Here is a 20,130-nt window from a genome sequence, read left to right on the forward strand (position 1 = left end):
GATGGCGTCATGGTGGCGTTGACCAATCAAGATATAACGTCCATGTTACAACCGTGAAGCGTTACAACCTTGGCGGCTCTCCCCTACATTTGTTACTAACATTAGGTTGTGGCGAAGTAGACACGTGGCCAGCAGATACTGTGTTTTGGACAAACAGGCTAGGTATTGGTGTTGATTTGGGTCAACTGGACAAACAGCGTGGTGTTGTTTTGTGTCTGTGTTTGTGTTGGAGCGCCTCAGTGTGGCCGTACAGGTCATGTGCAACCTCTTCCACAGAGAGATGGAGACACTAAATCTCAGCTGGACAAACATGTTTGCATGCATGCATCGCTGCCTTGCATGCTGTGTGCTACTGTTGAGTCTGTCACTTACTTTGACTGATTTATGGCATTGTCTTTCTGTTAAAATCCAACTATGTTAATTTAAGAACTCTGGGCATATAGGTCATTGTTTATTCACTGTGCACACGTGTAGCCTATTGTATGTCAGACTGTATGTCTGTCCCACAGTCACAATCCTTTAGTACTTAGGCTGTGGAAATATTCAGGACAAAACAATGGTACATTTCCAATAACCCATTCGTTACTACATGTGGAGTCAACTCCCGCCATTTATTTCTTCCCATAGTGCGTGGCAAAGTCGCTCTGGGATGAGTGCGCGCGTAGCGCGCACGAAATTCTAGTAAGGAATATTAGAATTGTTCGTGTCAATTTGCTGATGCAAGAAGTGTAAAAACATAGGTTTGATTAAACGACATGAGCAGGATTACGTTGGTTATTATTGGTTCTTCTATTGGTTTTGATGTACTTTCAGTTAACCCATTCTGACCTGAGATCAGATTCATACGAGGTTTCCACTGGACACAGATTGGTCTGATTAACCCATTCTGACCTGAGATCAGATTCCAAAAAATGTCAGTCGCTCTTCGATTTTTCAAAAATAGCAGACCTACAAGCTCGTAGCGCGCCACTCGGTGGCGCGCTATGAGCTTGTAGATCTGCTATTTTTCAATAGCTAAAGCATGACATGATGCTAACACCAAAATGGGTTCCCGTTCAGAATGGGTTAATTGCCCAGCCCTAGTGCTGACACATGCGCTTCCTGTGAGAAAGGTCCAGGTGTGCCTTGTGCTTTTGTGATAACATTTTCCTTAAATGTTATAACATTTTTTTTAAGAAATGTATTTGGCCGCAGACCCCATCTCAACATATTTTGTTCAAGGGACCCCCAGAACTAAAGATTTGAGTTAAAAATGTTTGCTTTAAAGAATCTGTATAAGATTTGCGGCAATTTTCACGATTCTTTAATAGCCAAAGTATAAAAGTTGACACAGTTGCTTTTGTCCCGACTCCTACTCATCCTAGAAGCATCTTCAGCATACTTTTTATTAAAAATAATAATTATTATTTAACTCCTTTGAGCACCCATTTGGATTCAGTTTTTTCGTTTGTTTGTTTTTTGCATATTTCTTTCCTTGACTATTCCTTGACGATTATCGTTCACGATATCCGACTATCCGATTAAAATGGAACAAATCCTTGCCGTTTCTTTCTCTTGAGAAACACAACTAGTTTTTCACATTCCCCGACGTATTAACGCGGGGGGACACGTTCACGAAAATATAGTGTAATTTCGGACGGGGGAGGAGGGTCATTTTATAATGGCAGCTGCAGAAGCACTGGGTGTGATGATAGCAACGCTATAGGAAAACGAAAACAAAGAAAAATAAACTCTTTGCTGGATGACCATGAAATGGAGAACAAGATACGGTGTCACAAAATATGTCCATCTTTCAAAGAGAACTTCAGGTAAGAAATGTTGATAATGTGTCTTATCGTTCAATTGGTCATTGAATTTGTTGAAATATGAAAATAAATTGAAATATTGTTTAATATTGACGACGTGTTGTCGTGGGCGTTGCAGAGGCCGAATATTTATCTTGTCGGGAGTTCATTATTTGGCCCGACACAGGAATTGTGTTGGCGGGTGACAAATAAGGCTAAAATCAGGCTCACAATCGCGTAGTGCGTACCAGAGCCATAGAATGTAGACAGAGTTGCGACATTGAGGGGGCAGAAAACAGCACGGTCACATGGTTCATGTAACTCGCGCGAGCCCATAGACTCCAATGCATTCCGTAAACGTCCGGTGTCCCTATTCGCCAACAGAAGTCTATGTAGAAGGACTGGCCCCATGAAGTGAACGGAGTTGTTGTAACTCGTAACTCTGTCTTACTCTATGGCTCTGGTGCGTACAGGCCTATAGTGATTGAAATTAGACTCTCTCTCACCAAATAATGATAAATAACCGTATGGCATACAGTTATTTGTTAATGATAAATAACTGTATGCCTCCCAGTCCCCACACATCACTAAAACAATAAACTCCTCCCTCTGGGTTTGTACCCACTCCCCTAAAACTCCATTACACCTACTGTGTTCTAAAGAAAACAACAGTCTCAAACCCGACTCCCCCAATAACTATACTGGCCCATCTCAAATCTCCCATTTCTGTGAAAAAGATATCTGGAAGGAGTTGTTACAACCCAACTCACTGCATACCTGGAAAGAGGAAACAAACGACCTCTACGAACAATTTCAATCCGGCTTCCGCACTAAACACAAGAAAGCACAGAGACTGCCCTCCTCAGAGTCACAAATGACCTTCTGTTATCTTCTGACGCCGGCTCACTAAACATCCTCATCCTCCTTGACCTCAGTGCCGCCTTTGATACCATACACCACACTCCATAGTCCATACTCATTTCACGCCTCAAATCCACCCTTGGAATCACAGACACTGCCCTCTCCTGATTCAAATCATACATCACTGACAGACATCATTTTATTTTCCATTAACAACTGCCAATCACTCACATCACCTGTCACCAGTGTCCCCCAAGGCTCAGTACTTGGTCCCCTCATTCTGTACATATGCTCCCCCTTAGTCAGATACAGTACTCGGCAGTCACGGCCTCCGCTTCCACTGTTATGCTGACGACACACAACATATGTCTCCCCTCCACAACCATCACCGCCATCGCCCACTCCGGCCCTCACCTCCTGCCTGACTGACATCAAAACATGGATGCAAACTAACTTTCTAAAAGTCAACTGCAATAAAAATCTGAAATACTCATCATTGGCCCTATATGACTCCCTCACCCGCTCCACTCATCACTTCTCCATCAATATTGATGGCTCCACTGTCACCCCCTCCACCCAAGTCCGTAACCTCGGACCCCTTCTTTCACCTCCGTAACATTGCCCGCCTTCGTCCAATTCTAACACACACTGCTGCCGAGACACCTCATCCATGCCTTTATCACATCCAGACTCGACTAATAGCCTCGTGTACGGCATCACCACCAAGGTTCTCAGAAAACAACAGTTCAAAACTCTGCTGCCGGCTTGCTCACCAGAACCCGATCCAGGGACCACATCACATTATTATTATTATTATTATTATTTATAATTTTTCTTACCATGGCCACTCAGGGGCTCCGTAATTATTAATATTATGTTAAGAATATTTTATGACATGCAGGGGCAACTCTTCCAACACTTGTTTGATACCTGTCAGTTTAGTCATCTTCCTTTTTCTATTTGTCTATCTATCTATTTTAAAACATTGACTTTTCAGTCACACTGTGTGACTGAAAATCAATCTTAAAATATCACACCGGTGTGAAGTGAGGGGCGCTCTTTATCATCGTACATCATCATAATTTCATCACAATCCGTCCTCACTTTTGGGCTTCAATGTTTGTGTTTACATAATGTTTGTGTTTACACAAACACTCAAAAATGGGCATTCATTTTCAATGGCATTTACTGTTTGTTTCTAATTGCTGCATTCCTTGCTTCAATGATCCAGTATATGTGGTATAGGGCTCAAGGGCTGATCCCCAATTAATCAAATACCGGTATTCAAAGTTTTGTTCAATGGCATGACATTTGAACATGAAATGTTTTATCAAAATAGCTGATCTACAAGCCCACAACGCATTGCAGCTTGCATGACATTTGAGAGCTTGCTTTTCGTTTTAACATCATATGTACAGTATATCAGTGGTGAAAACCCTTCAGGTTTTCTGGAACAACCAAAAGAAAAACAAACTCACAAGACAAACACCAAGCCCACCCACCCAAACCCCCTAACCCAAACCCCCTAACCCAAACCCAAACCCCCTAACTAAAAAAATTAAGAAGAAAGTGATAACAATACAATGAAGAGAGTATAGGAAGAGAGAGAGATAACAGCATGTGATACGCTTGTTGGTACATACCATTACAACATAATATATAAAGTAATCTTAACCCAAACTGCTCTCAAGCACGTGAGGGACCACTAGGGGCACAGGAGAACGACCACCTATCCAACAAGGGCTGCCATATTTTCAGGAAGACATGGTCTTTTTTTGTTGATTGCATACCGAATTCTCTCCATTGAGGACTATTTGAGGATAACCTTTACACGGTTTCGGTTGTCCGCTCATAGACTGCGTGTGGAAATGGGAAGATGGAGACGCATACCACCTGAACAGCGGTTTTGCCAATGTGAGTCTGGTATACAAAACGAACAGCACATATATACTGGTTTGTCCCCTCACACAAGATATCAGAGAGAAATATGGACATGAGGGTATTGATTTGAGCTCACTCTTTGTGGGCACTAACAGAGAGACTTTGCATATGCTACATGCCTGCCTGTCACTTAGCAATAGAAAGCTCCTGTTGTAAAGGGTTTCTGTATTGTGTATTGTATATTTTAATGTATTGTACCTTTTAAAAGTTTTTGATTCATGGGTTTTTTTATTATTGTTTGGACCCAATGTTTTATACATTTGTGTCAATAAAGTAACTAACTAACTGTAGCCACTGTTGAAACACAGGGCTACAGTAGCTTCAGATTTCCATCGTTGTGAAACAAGAAAATGGCTTGACCATCAAAATAATTAATAGAGGGGATTAAATGTCACCGATCCAAGTATGGATCTGGCTCAATATTTTTCTTCGAGGCCTTTGTTAAGTAATAAAAATATATTTATCACACAAGGGAGAGGAAGTGGGATATATATGGCATGGAGCCGTGATTTAGTCTGTGCACTACCTTGAACTGAACCAACGAGTGTCTGGCATTTATTCCATTTTGGGCAGGAACACCTTTTTGGTGTTAGCATTATGTTATGCTTTAGCTATTGAAAAATAGCAGATCTACAAGCTCATAGCGCTACGAGCTTGTATAGGTCTGCTATTTTTGAAAAATCGAAGAGCGACTGACATAGAAACATAGCTTTTTCAGAAAAACTGTCAGGATGTACAAAACATTTTTAGAATCTGATCTCAGGTCAAAATGGGTTATAGTCTAGAACTAGAATGGATGTTTACCCAGAATTGATTCCAAAACCTCTCCAGAGATTGCAGTATATCCAAATCCCTCTCCCAGTCACACCTAGATTTATCACTGGAAACCACAACAGAAGCCTGCAGCAAATCATAAAACATGGAAACCAGATCCAAAACCAGATGTATACTGAAGATGAAGAATACTGTCTATAGTGGTGTGTTATGTTGTGTACGTGAACGTAAATGTTCATAATAATTAGGTATGTGGGTCGCTTGTAGATCTGCCACACTTCAGCTCCACGATTCATGAATCACTGACTCGTTATTCCCACCCACACACACACACACACACACACACACACACACACACACACACACACACACACACACACACACACACACACACACACACACAACTTTTATCAACTTTTATTTGAGGGTTTTTTGGTCATTTTTTCTTAACTCCACTGTGTTAACCCATTTTGGGGGCGGGAACCCCTTTTGGTGTTTTAAACATTACGTTATAATATAGCTATTGAAAAATAGCAGATCTACAAGCTCATAGCGCGCGCTACGAGCTTGTATAGGTCTGCTATTGTTGAAAAATTGTGAAAATGTTTATTTCAGAAAACTGGAGGATTTAGAAGATTTTTTTATTTTTATTTCGAGGTCAGGCCTAAATGGGTTTTTAAGAGAGCACAGTGGAGAGAGCTTCACTGTGGCAATAATGCCACGCCATTTTGGTTATTGTTCATTCTGATGAATGGATTACAGTGAGTAAAGCTTGAACCTCATCACTGTGCCTTGTCACTCTGTTATTGTTCATTCTATGCGGCAGTCCGGTCGCTGAATCTACCCTGTCACCACCTGTCCTGCATCACCACTGATTTACCAGACACTGTGTACACGCCCACTGTCTGGATGGGCCAATCACAGAGATCAACTGATCACAAGGCACAGTCACAGAGGAACAGTTATAACATTGAGTACATTTCCAATCCAATCCAATCCCATCCAATGGTTAATTTCAGTCCATTATGTAACAGATTCTGTAAACAGTAAACACTAGAGTCAGTGTAACAGGCCTATTCACGGAGATGGCCACAGAGTGCAACCTACCAAGACTAATTATCCTTGCTCAACAAACCCATTATGATTCTGTGCTGGGCTCAGAACAGTGCGATGAAACTGATAGACAGACGGATGGATAGATAGATAGATTGATTGATATATTGATAGATAGGTTGCCGCTGAGTTTCTATTATGTAACAGAGATGATGTAAGCTCCAGTACAACTGGATATTAACTGGATAAACGCACGCACGCACGCACGCACGCACGCACGCACGCACACATTTAAATTTCTTTATTTGAACCCACAAATTACAATTAATTTTACACACACACACACTTACACAAAAAATGCACATTTGTACTACACACACACACACACACACACACCTGAATGTCACAGACAACGACGGAACACACTCAGTCTCCATGGCAACCTCTCTCTCTCTCTCTGCGTGCGTCATCACTTGAGAGCAGAAGGAGTGAGAGACAAAGCGAAACAGAGAGACAGATGGGTAGACAGACAGATATTTTTATAATTCATAATTACTATGCACATCATATTCATTGATTTACTATGTATTAGTACTGCAGTGCAGTAGGGCAGAATGTTGAACATGATTTGTCAATCATGGATCAGAGTCAAATCAATCCAATGTATCTCTGTCTTTATTTGTTCAGTGTGCTCTAGAACAAATCAAAATGTGGGCATATTATCCAGATAGGAATGAGAATAGTAAAGTGTTTTCCCTCAGATTTTAAATGCATTCTTTTGAATTGAAATGATGATAAAGAGTGACGCATCTCAGTGAGGAGAGACACATCGAGTGCAACGCGAGGACTTCTATATATGACGTGGCTTCTGTAGAAGTCTATACGACGCATTGTGAGCTTGTAGATCTGCTATTTTCACTATATAGTTTGGTCACGGGCGCAAACATCAAATTTCTCTTTTGGGTCTTGAGCTAAAAAGTTTGGGAATTCCACTATCATAGAGGACTGTAGAAATGGAGAACAATAGTCCCTGGACACTAGAGGGGGAAATTACCCGTCTGCTAGCTTGAAGAAATGTACAGGAATATCTTGTACAGGGGGGGGTGGGGGGGGGGGGGGGAGTCAAGTCCAAATGTAAGGAGATAAAAGACGGCAACAAGTGCAGGGGCAGGGAAACATGCAGTGCGGAACAGTTGCCCATTTTATGTTCACATTAAATATGTTAACATGGTATCAACAAAGGGGCAATAACAAACAGAAGATTACCTTCACTCAGTCACACCAGTGATATAACACAGATGTTAACAGATGCATTATGGGTTTAGTTTTTCTCCATATTTACACATTTCTGAGTGTGTGTTAAAAAACGCACACGCACACACGCACACACGCACACACACACACACGACAAGACAAAACATCACAAATCTCCTGCTAAATGAAACGCATGAATTCAAAACAACATCACAGTACTGTAGGCTATATGTCTTGTTTTCTCAAAATGGTATATGTGTTCAAATAACACACAGACATCATTATGAGCAGACATTTCTAAAGAGCCAATTGAACACTTAGGTACGCTACTATGAAAGCACAACAGACCATATGACTGCCTTAGGTTAAGAGTCCTATGCAGTCCTATTGCAGTGTTCAGCCTGATTCATACTTCGTCACATGACAAGCGCCACCAGAGGCAGCCTTAGCTATGCTTCACCCGTTTCAATTGAAATGCGCCCCACCCCTCAGGGGGCTCCTGTGTGATGCCCTGAATCCCCCCCAGACGTGCGTCAGCACATCATTACTATGTGCGGAGAGATGTTTGCAGAACTGTTCCCATCAGGAGCTTTTTCAGAGTGCATTTTGTTGCTCGCAGAAAGCAGCCCAATTAGACATTGAAAAGTTATCATAGTGTATATTTCCAAAACGCTTGTGGTCTGACACCATTTTACGTATTATTAAAACACCCCGTCCAAAATCCAAATAATAGCCGCCACCAAATAAAAGGAATTATTTGCAGGGGGGGGGGGTATTGTTTTCAGTTTCTTCAGCCTAATTTGGGTCAACCCGGGCTATTATTTTCAGTTATTCAGCCTAATTGGAATTGTAACCAAATATTGGCCCGGTGCAGGCCAGTGCAAAAATAAATAAAAGCCTGCTGCAAATAGCTGCCTAGTTCCTTAAACACCCGGGTTCAAAACGATGTCGCGTAATTAACGCCTAGCCATACTATTTGGAAATATAAGGCATTCAAATCATATCAGCATAGATATCATAACTGATTCTCTATTGACTGTATCGATATCTGTGATAGACAAAGGGAAAGTGAAATGGTGACAATATCTTTCCGTTATATCATGGCTGGGTAGTATACGGGCTATCATTTCTGTAGGTTGTCGGAAATGGCAAGCTCCGCCTTCTGACTCTATGTGATGTGTTTTAAATGTGTACATCCTGGCCTCATCTTTGTATGTATTTAATAACAACATTGCAGGACAGGAGAGTATCTTATCATTTTCAAATAAAAATGGCCAATGCCACGCCATTTCGGTTATTGTTCATTCTATATCGGTCGATCGGTAGCACAAAATGCTACCGATCACTACATTTCTTGTGCACAACTGCCACTTAGTACCTTTTTTCCACCCACATGTTTTATGTTTTTTTTTAAATATTTCACTCTAATCTCATAATGGAACTCAAAGGAGCTTGGCGCAGGCTGAAACCATGCCCACAACATGACGTCACAGGGGGCATACTTAAAGCAAACATTAAAAGTCCATAGACGTGGCTGCCACATGACGTCATGGAGCAAAAGATCAAAATGCTGTGTTTTGCTTAGTCACTACTCACTATAGTACAAATGGAATCATGGAAAGCACAGCAAAATACAAGCTGAAAGTCCTGCCGTCCCTCCATACAATCAATACGCTGACAGAGATGCACATGCCGTTATTGCATCTGTCCTGTTCTATAATGTTTTTGAGAGGTGGCACACCGTCTCCTATCCACAGCTATGTGTATCTGTACTGTATGTCTATCTGTCCCTATGTCCGAGTATGACCCCCAGCTGTCTGAGTAGGACCTGACTGACTATTGACCCAGCAGCTGCTTTAAGACAACAACAGGGCACTCCAAGGCACCACATACACACTGTAACACAGTATTATAATTTAACACACAGTCACTATGTAACTATATAACACACAGTAACTATAACAATAAAAGTATATAGTTCCACCGCTCAGTTTGCACGGGTGCGTTTAACATAATATCAAAATACAAAAAATATATTTGTATTGTTGCCTCAACATATTGCAGTCCACCAAACTGAATGTATGTGTCAAGTATCAAATAGAATATAATCAAACAAAATGTGTATACAGTAAAAAAGAAAGAAAGAAAGAAAGAATGAAAGAAGATAGAGATACCGCTTCATTCTTAAGGGCCCCTGATGTCATCAAACCAATATAGGCTCAAACCTGGAAGGAGTGCACTATGCGGTGGGTGAGCAAGGTGTGGTTTTTTCATTGCTCTGTCCAGGCATTTAGCTCTACTGTATACAGGCTCAAAAGTATAGGGGACATGAGGCAAGTTTCATATTTTTTTGTACCAGCACCTGCTTGCCATGCCTCAGGTAGTATAATAGTCAATTGGGGTAGTCACAAAACAGAAACAAGATCCGAACAAGAGCGTGTGTGAGCGTGTGTGTGTGTGTGTGTGTATGTGTGTGTGTGTGTGTGTGTGTGTGTGTGTGTGTGTGTGTGTGTGTGTGTGTGTGTGTGTGTGTGCGTGTGTGTGTGTGTGTGTGTGTGTGTGTGTGTGTGCGTGCGTGCGTGTCACTGTGTGTGTGTGTGTGTGTGTGTGTGTGTGTGTGTGTGTGTGTGTGTGTGTGTAGATTTGGGTACAGTCACACATGCACAATGGCAGGGACTGAGGGGAGTGGCCAACATACCAACCATGTCAAAGTTCAGCTAACTTGAACTCACAAGACATGCCAACGCACTGCAATGGGAAGTGCCACCCCTTCTCTCATGTGTAGAATGACTGGACGCGACATGTGTGTGTCTGTACCTTTATCCTATGTGTATCAATTAGGTGGATGGATGCCCTGCATCTCAGTCTGATTAGTTTAACTCTGGCCAGATCACCTAGCTTCGACCAACCAGCTGTTCAAGATGGCTGGCTGTCCACTCCACACCGTAAAGATTAAGCAGCATCCTGTCTGGTCTGGCCACAGCGCCTCATCAACAAAAGCTCTGATTGCTAATTGAACAATTGTGCAACATGTGTTTGTCCATATGGAGGAGTCACTGCATGTGCATGGTTAGCAGGACATTCTGAATGACAGTGCGGTATGTTCCATGCAAAAACAAGAGACTTTTATGTTTTATCCATGAAGATTGTAGAGAATTGTGTGTATAGAGTCTTGGAAAAAAAGGAAAGGGGAAAAGTATAAAGCAGGAAACGTGCTTGTATTTAAGCAGAATTTTTTCCGGATTTGGTAGATGAGTTACAGATTGTGGTCATTGAATCTGAAGTCGCAGCGTTAGTGTGTAAACAATTGAGAGAAAAACGTTGTATTCATCCAAACATATAACTGGTTTATAATACTTCGTATACAAGAACATATAGATTTGTAAAGACTAAAGTGGCATAGTTACTTCTAGCGTGAAAATAAAGTTCCAGAAGTTTACAATCCACTAAACTAAACGCTCAGGGCTCAAAGCGAAGGTCAGAAGGTTGTAATGTGTGTCTTGTATGTATCGTCTATCTATTGAACCAGTATTAGTGTGCATCTGCAGACTGTCACAGCCGCTGTGCACTGGCTGTCGTGTCCACTGTCCCTCGCCCCTGTCTTTATGGGCGCTTTATATATTCATTGTGTGACTGAGGGTTATAATGAGGATTGTTTATACAGTACACTTAGCCTACAACATATAGGTTTTAATTACTTAGACGGTTAGCTATATATAGTAGTATAGTATAGAATATATGTGTATAATGACTAAAGTTGTGTATTTACTTAGATAAGAACATACATCTATCGAAGTCATACATGACTAAGATGTTTTATTTAGTATAAGGACATAGGCTATATGTTTTAATGGCTGAGATGGTTTATACATTAGATTAGAACACACATATTTATAATGACTAAGATTGTGCATTTAGAGAATGTGGATGTTAATAACATATATATTGTATACATAAACATGTTTATAAAAACATGGTAGGCCTACATAGCATAGATATATTTATTTAGTAGGCTATATTAAACATGTATAGGCTACTAAAATTGAAAAAACTAAGATGGTGCATACAGCATTGGTATGCATAAAACAAAACAAACCAACCTAACAATCAGATGATGAACCACAGCTGTACCACTGCTGCTAATGTAGGCAGTCAGGCAGAAATACATCACCTATCATATGAAATAGAATACATTTGACATAGCCTATATGACATATTATGGCTAATCTCATGGTGATGATTGACATAGCCTACATGATACATCACACCTTGTCCCAGGCAGACAGATACAAATAGCCTACATACTGTGGATTTGTGTGTGCGTGTGTGTGTGTGTGTGTGTGTGTGTGTGTGTGTGTGTGCGTGTGTGCGCGTGTCGCGCAAGCGTGCGTGCGTGTGCATGTGTGTGTTCACTTACGCTGTTCCGCAGATCTTGCAGGGCGACGCTCATCCTGCAAACCTCTACCGAGCCATCCCTCCTTCTCTCTCTCTCTCTCTCTCTCTTTCTCTCTCTCTCTCTCTCCCTCTCCCTCTCTCTGTGCGTGTGTCTTCTGCCTCTATCTCCCTATATAATGTGTCTGTCTGTGTCTGTTGTTATCCGTGCGTCGGAAAGACGAGAAACAAACAAACAAACAAACAAACAACCCCGAACAGAAGAAGGGATCCGCCGGGCGGGCGGAGCAACGAGCGAACAACAAACCGCGAGACGAGTCGCTTGTCTTTGTTCAACCGAGGGAAGGAGAAGGAGGAGAGGATTTTCCCATCGTCTATCTATGGCTGTGGCGGAGGAGACTTCTCTCTCTGTCTCTCTGTCCTATTCTCTCTCTCTGTGTGTGTGTCTTTCTGTCCTTTTCTCTCTCTGTGTCTCTCTCTCTGACCCTCTATCTCTGATTCTCTACAGACCGGGCGATGAACGGAGAGGAAGATAGTAATCAGTCTTGGCTACAACCCCGCCCAACATCAACCCTTTCCCTTCCTCACCGACACAAACACAAACACACCCTCCAATCCTCTCCTCTCCTCCTCCTCAGGGAGACAGACAGACAGACAGACAGATAGAGAGACAGACAGACAGACAGAGAGAGAGAGGGGAGGGGGGCAAAAAAAGATGAGTGGCTCTCCGCCTCCCCCCTCTGTGTGTGTGTGTGTGTGTGTGTGTGCGCGCGTGTGTGTCCCCCTAATTGAGGAGTTTTGGCTTGAGACCAAAGTAAAATGTACTGACTGGCTCCCTACCAACTGTGCATGCATGCACGCACATGCACAGTCACACACACACACACACACACACACACACACACACACACATACACATGAAAGGTCGAAATGGAGGTTTATTTTTTACATTATTTTAAGATATTTGACATTTGGTCCTATCTCTCCAGCTCGGTCATCTACTGCAGTAAAGTGGCCGTCAAATCACCATGGTGATGTTGCAAAGTGTTGTCATAGCACTGCTATGGCAACCGTATAGCCTATCTGATCAGAGTCAGAGCTAACATCAGCTTTGCCTTAATGTTGCCATGGAAACCAAAAAGCCTCGATAGTCCTGAGAACAACTGGTGTTACGAATTGTATTCTGTCCTAGCGTTCAATGTTAGTAGTAGCATACTAAGTCTAGTAGCAGTAGTATACTAGCATTTATAGCATAGCAATAGTTGTACGTAGTAATCATAGGCAAGGCAGTTTTAATTTGTATGGCTAATTCCAAAAACAAGGCAATTCAATGTGCATTACACAGAACCTCAAGCAGAGGAAGCACAATTGTACAACACCCATTAGGATGCATAAAATAAAATAAGTAAAAAAGAACAGATAGGCTACAGTTAGTAGTAGTAGTAGTTGCTTACTAGTAGCCTAGTAGTATTATTAGACATGTCGCCAAACCAGGCCTTTTACTTTGTTATAGGCTATATTGCAATTTGCAACATTATGTTGCGCTTTTATTTTTGTAGTGTAAATAGTACTAATTTACTAATATTGTGGGTGTGATGAAGTGCACACACAGCCACATATGCGTGCCGTGAACACAGATGTAGACTGAATATTAAGATGATGGCAAACAAAATGTATTTCCTTCTCTTAAAAAAATCACACCCGTGTGAAGTGAGGGGTGCTCTTCATCTCATTCTGGCCAATCACAATTTGCTTCCTCATTTTTGTCTTCAATGTTTGCGTTTACACACTTTTGAAAGATATACAAATTGTTCTCACCTGCATTGCAGGTCACAGTGCATGCTTGTGCCATTGTTTAGTCAAGAGATCCATTGCCACACACCACTTGGTGATTGTCCTTTTGCCCACTTACGGTTATACGGAAGGGTTTGAATTTGGTAGGCCAAGGTCAGACCAATTATTTCCGGCTCAAGCCAAATCCATGATGCTTGATCTTTCCATGAGCTTCATTACAGTGTGAATTGAAGCCGAACTTGTGTGTGATATTTTTTCGCAGAACTGCCTGGCTTCGTGGTATCTTCAACTCTCACAAGATGGTATGTTTTTGTTTTGTTTTCATTTTCTAGTTGAGAAATATGTGATTTGTATTATGTCAGTTGAGTGTTGTGTACACAGTGGTTCAGATATACTCACGACGAGTGAAGCATACAAAGGGAAGAGCAACTCCACACAGGGAGTTGCTCCACAGCCCTTCGGTTCCAATTATTGCACAATATTGTTGTTCCCCTGTCCATTAGCTGGCAGACCGTCATTCCAGTTGTAAAAGTGTTTTTGTTCATCTGCTGTTATGTTGAGTGTCAGTCCTATCCAGCTGTGTTCGATGCTGTTGGACATATGTGCTCTTCTCCATTATGGACTGTTGGTTTTTGAGTGGTGCAACCACTCCCTTACGGAGCTATGTGTGTGGGTGGGTGGCTGGGTGCGTCTGAGCACGAAAACAGCATGGTTGTTTTTCACCACCTGTGCACAACCTAACACACAAACACGCACATATTAACTGTATATATGGTGATATACACACACACACACACACACACACACACACACACACACACACGGAGTTGCACCACTCACTTCACACGGGTGTGATTTTATCATTAAGCCACGCTTAGTACACAATGATGCATGTGCTGTAGGTCAATGCATCTCCACTGTACACAGGAGCTAAATATTCACCATACTTGTACAGTAGCATCATCTAAGTATAGACTAGTTTAAAATTCATGTAGAACCTTATCGTATATGTAATGCAATTGAAACAATCTACCATATAGTCCATTAGGCAAGTTGTTCTCAAACCTGTTCATGTCAAGGACCCTCATATTCATGTGTATGTATGGCCACGGACGGCAATTTTGGTGCTAAAGTTCTGCATCTACTCTACCCCACCTGTAACATATACATATGACCCATTCACTTAGTAAGAGACCACACCTTCGCTCAAGATTAACAGTTTATTGAAACAGAATGAGATGAATGCATGGAGTGGAGTGAGGAACCCAAGGTAGGGCGAGACTCAGGGTGGGGGCGTAGTCTCTGGAGCTGACGGTCATCTTTGCTCTATACTCGGAATGAGCGGCTGGTCGTCTCTGCTCCGTCACTGCCCCCCCTGGATTCCTAGAGAATCGAGGCGGAAGGAGGAGGTTGGGGTGGAGGAGGATGGCGATTTTGAAGAATAGTGAAAATGGCCGATCTACAAGTGCAGTACTCACAACCCATGTTTGGTCTGTCGTGGAGCAGAACAAACAACTTGGTTGAGAGATCGCAGGTGTATTTATGCTGTGGTGATTGCGCCAGGGATTGGCTGGGTGATAATGAAAGGCAGGTGAGTTGATGAGGAGGGAGGAGTTGTTGATAATGAGGGAGGAGTGGTTCAGATGAGTTGATGAGGAGGGAGGAGTTGTTGATAATGAGGGAGGAGTGGTTGTGGTTAAGGTCAAGCGGAAGGAGGTCTCTTCTCCCGAAACTACGTTGTATAGTACAACTTCCCTTCACTTAGTAAGAGACCACACCTTCGCTCAAGATTAACAGTTTATTGAAACAGAATGAGATGAATGCATGGAGTGGAGTGAGGAACCCAAGGTAGGGCGAGACTCAGGGTGGGGGCGTAGTCTCTGGAGCTGACGGTCATCTTTGCTCTATACTCGGAATGAGCGGCTGGTCGTCTCTGCTCCGTCACTGCCCCCAAAAGAGCTGGCCCACGCGTGTGAATGGCTGGGAGGTAGAGACCGAAGGTCTTGAAGCTAGGGCAACGTGTCGCATGATCCGCCCTGTCCTTAGACCCTCAATTGGGCGAGGAAAAACTCCCTCTAGGTTAGGTTGAGGAAAGAGGAAGAAACCTCGGGAAGGATCGCAAGAGAGGGGACCCCCTTCCGGGGCGGACAGGCTGAAGATGATGCGGCACGTTACGGTCGTCCTGGATGGGGATGGGCGATGTGGATGTTGCTACTGCTGTGATTGTGGTAGGTTTGGGATGACCATCGACCGGGGGTGCGGGATGATCTGAAGGGCTCGCGTGGTGTGGTAGGAATGACACCGATGCAGAACGAGTGCCCAGATTAGGAGTGATGTAGGAGTCAAGATTTGGCTGGGGTGGAGCCAGGAGTGGCGAAACCAGTCTCTGTGCGGAGATGGTCTTGAGTTGGGCTCATGTGGTGTGGTAGGAATGACACCAATGCAGGACGAGTGCCAGAGTAGGAGTGACGTAGGAGTCAAGATTTGACTGGGGTGGCGAAGCCAGTCTCCGTGAGGAGATGGTCTTGAGTTGCAGTGTTGAGGAACGTCCTGTGGGGATGTGGCGGAGGATGGATTCGGGTAGACTGTGGGGAGAGTTGTTCGGGAATGATGGATGAGTGCATCCGTTGATGGTTTGGTAGTAGTGGAACGAGTAGGATGGATGTGGGCAATGAGAAGAGTCTATCGGGGGGAGTATGATCTTGAGTTGGCCTAGAGAATTGGGATGCTTCTTTGTGTCGAATCGTGGCCCCAAAAAAGCATGGCGAAGACTATTGGGTAAGTCTCGCGGAGAACGTTTGATGTGCGGAGGGGGTCAAGGTGTTTTGAACTCATGGGCCCGGCGGTGCTGCATGTCGTCGGGGATTGTTGTTGTGGTCCTGACGTGCTTGGCTTTGGACTGGGCCGGGAGTGTGTGGGAGGGAAGGGAGGGGGGAGGAAGTGGGCGAGGTGCGTCTCCGCGACCGCCGCCTGCGGGGCGTATTACGCGCCCGCCTGCGTGGCGCATTGCCACACCTGCCAGCGTGCTTGGGGGGGGGGGGGGGGGGGTGGGAGGTTGGAAGAGGGCGAGGTGCGTCGCCGCGACCGCCACCTGCGGGGCGTATTACGCGCCTGCCTGCGTGGCGCATTGCCACACCTGCCAGCGTGCTTGGGGGGGGGGGGGAGGTTGGAAGAGGGCGAGGTGCGTCGCCGCGACCGCCGCCTGCGGGGCGTATTACGCGCCCGCCTGCGTGGCGCATTGCCACACCTGCCAGCGTGCTTGGGGGGGGGGGGGGGGGGGGTGGGAGGTTGGAAGAGGGCGAGGTGCGTCGCCGCGACCGCCGCCTGCGGGGCGTATTACGCGCCCGCCTGCGTGGCGCATTGCCACACCTGCCAGCGTGCTTGGGGGGGGGGAGGTTGGAAGAGGGCGAGGTGCGTCGCCGCGACCGCCGCCTGCGGGGCGTATTACGCGCCCACCTGCGTGGTGCATTGCTGCACCTGCCAGCGTGCTTGTGGGGGGAGGAGGAGGGAGGGAGGAGGGGGAGGAAGGGAAGCAGACGGTGCGTGCGCCGGCCGGCGTGTGTGTGAGGGAGGGGGGGGAAGGGGAAGTGGGCCGGGCTCGTGTCTGTTGCTGCAGCTGTAAAGCAGGAGGGGGCTGGTTGGCGGAGTCGTGGAACGTGTGGCCCGGGTGGGCGGGGCCGCATCCGGACCGGAGTAGGCCAGCGAAGCAACGAGCAACGCCGTCTTCCGGTTGGTACGTTGGAAAGGGATACCTCACGCTTAGACTGGCGACTGTCCGATCTTCCACCGACAGGTGGAGCGTCCTAAAACTGGGGGCGACGGGAGTAATGGAGCGAGGAGAGGCTGAGAACCGACTGGAGGATGGCTGCGTCTGGCTGCCTGACGATTGGCCGTTGCGGTCCGGATGAGCATGTGACGAGGCCTACTTGATCAGAACCGGAGATGGGTTTGGGTGATCCTGGGGGAATCGAGGAAGGGGCAGGTACGTTGTGCCAGAGGGGGGAGGCATGATGTGCCGAGTGGAGGGAGCGGGGCCATGATGTGCACGAGGCGCACTGTGCCAGGTCGAGGGAGGGGGGGCACGGTGGGCCGATCCAGGGGGGGGCACGGTGGCCCGATCCAGGGAGGGGGGCACGCTGTGCCGATCCAGGGAGGGGGGCGGACTGTGCCGATCCAGGGGGGGGGCACGGTGTGCCGATCCGGGGAGGGGGGCACGGTGTGCCGGGTCCAGGGAGGGGGGCACGGTGTGCCGACCCATAGGGGGGGGGGGCACGGTGTGCCGACCCAGGGGGGGGGGCACGGTGTGCCGACCCAGGGGGGGGCACGCTGTGCTGATCGAGGGAGGGGGCACGCTGTGCCGCTCCAGGGAGGGGGCACGCTGTGCCGATCCAGGGAGGGAGGGGGGCACAGTGGGCCGATCCGGGTGGGGGCACGGTGGGCCGATCCAGGGAGGGGGCACGCTGTGCCGATCGAGGGAGGGGGCACGCTGTGCAGAGTCCAGGGACGGGGGCACGGTGTGCCGGGTCCAGGGAGGGGGGCACGCTGTGCCGATCCGGGGAGGGGGGCACGGTGTGCCGACCCAGGGGGGGCACGCTGTGCCGATCGAGGGAGGGGGCACGCTGTGCCGCTCCAGGGAGGGGGCACGCTGTGCCGATCGAGGGAGGGGGCACGCTGTGCCGCTCCAGGGAGGGGGCACGCTGTGCCGATCCAGGGAGGGAGGGAGGCACGGTGGGCCGATCCAGGTGGGGGCACGGTGGGCCGATCCAGGGAGGGGGCACGCTGTGCCGATCGAGGGAGGGGGCACGCTGTGCAGAGTCCAGGGACGGGGGCACGGTGTGCCGGGTCCAGGGAGGGGGGCACGCTGTGCCGATCCGGGGAGGGGGGCACGGTGTGCCGACCCAGGGGGGGGGCACGGTGTGCCGACCCAGGGGGGGGGGGGGGGCACGGTGTGCCGACCCAGGGGGGGGGGGGCACGGTGTGCCGACCCAGGGGGGGGCGCGCTGTGCCGATCGAGGGAGGGGGCACGCTGTGCCGCTCCAGGGAGGGAGGGGGGCACGCTGTGCCGATCCAGGGAGGGAGGGGGGCACGGTGGGCCGATCCAGGTGGGGGCACGGTGGGCGGATCCAGGGAGGGGGCACGCTGTGCCGATCGAGGGAGGGGGCACGCTGTGCAGATCGAGGGAGGGGGCACGCTGTGCAGAGTCCAGGGACGGGGGCACGGTGTGCCGGGTCCAGGGAGGGGGGCACGCTGTGCCGATCCGGGGAGGGGGGCACGGTGTGCCGACCCAGGGGGGGGGCACGGTGTGCCGACCCAGGGGGGGGGGGGGGGGCACGGTGTGCCGACCCAGGGGGGGGGGGGGGGCACGGTGTGCCGACCCAGGGGGGGGGGCACGGTGTGCCGACCCAGGGGGGGGCACGCTGTGCCGATCGAGGGAGGGGGCACGCTGTGCCGCTCCAGGGAGGGGGCACGCTGTGCCGATCCAGGGAGGGAGGGGGGCACGGTGGGCCGATCCAGGTGGGGGCACGGTGGGCCGATCCAGGGAGGGGGCACGCTGTGCCGATCGAGGGAGGGGGCACGCTGTGCAGAGTCCAGGGACGGGGGCACGGTGTGCCGGGTCCAGGGAGGGGGGCACGCTGTGCCGATCCGGGGAGGGGGGCACGGTGTGCCGACCCAGGGAGGAGGGGGGCACGGTGTGCCGATCCAGGGAGGGAGGGGGGCACGGTGTGCTGATCCAGGGAGGGAGGGGGGCACGGTGTGCTGCTCCAGGGAGGGAGGGGGGCACGGTGTGCTGATCCAGGGAGGGAGGGGGGCACGGTGTGCTGATCCAGGGAGGGGGGCACGGTGTGCTGCTCCAGGGAGGGAGGGGGGCACGGTGTGCTGATCCAGGGAGGGAGGGGGGCACGGTGTGCTGATCCAGGGAGGGGGGCACGGTGTGCCGATCCAGGGAGGGAGGGGGGCACGGTGTGCTGATCCAGGGAGGGAGGGGGGCACGGTGTGCTGATCCAGGGAGGGGGGCACGGTGTGCCGATCCAGGGAGGGAGGGGGGCACGGTGTGCTGATCCAGGGAGGGAGGGGGGCACGGTGTGCCGATCCAGGAAGGGGGGCACAGTGTGCCGATCCAGGGAGGGGGGCACGCTTTGATGATCAAGGGAGGGGGGCGCACTGTGCCGGTCTACTGGGGGGGACGGCGTGCACGTGGAGGTGATTTGGGGGGGGGGGGGGGGGGGCGAGCAGTGGAGAGCCTGGCGCCGTGGGGGCTCCAGGTCGGCGGGAGGGG

General features: G+C 48.0%; 1 protein-coding gene across 2 annotated transcripts in view; it reads right to left on the minus strand.

Moving 5' to 3' along the window:
- ece2b (endothelin converting enzyme 2b) overlaps positions 1-12,569 on the minus strand; it is a 45,347-nt gene extending 32,778 nt beyond the window's left edge. For both annotated transcript variants that reach the window (XM_080772380.1, XM_080772379.1), the window contains exon 1: positions 12,085-12,569. In XM_080772380.1, the coding sequence (XP_080628506.1) occupies positions 12,085-12,117 (33 nt within the window). In that variant the 5' untranslated portion in view covers positions 12,118-12,569. The remainder of the gene's footprint in view (positions 1-12,084) is intronic.
- Positions 12,570-20,130: the final 7,561 nt, after the last annotated feature.

Source organism: Protomyctophum bolini, assembly GCF_963924005.1.
Source record: "Protomyctophum bolini genome assembly, chromosome: 9".
NCBI classification, from domain to species: Eukaryota; Metazoa; Chordata; class Actinopteri; order Myctophiformes; family Myctophidae; genus Protomyctophum; species Protomyctophum bolini.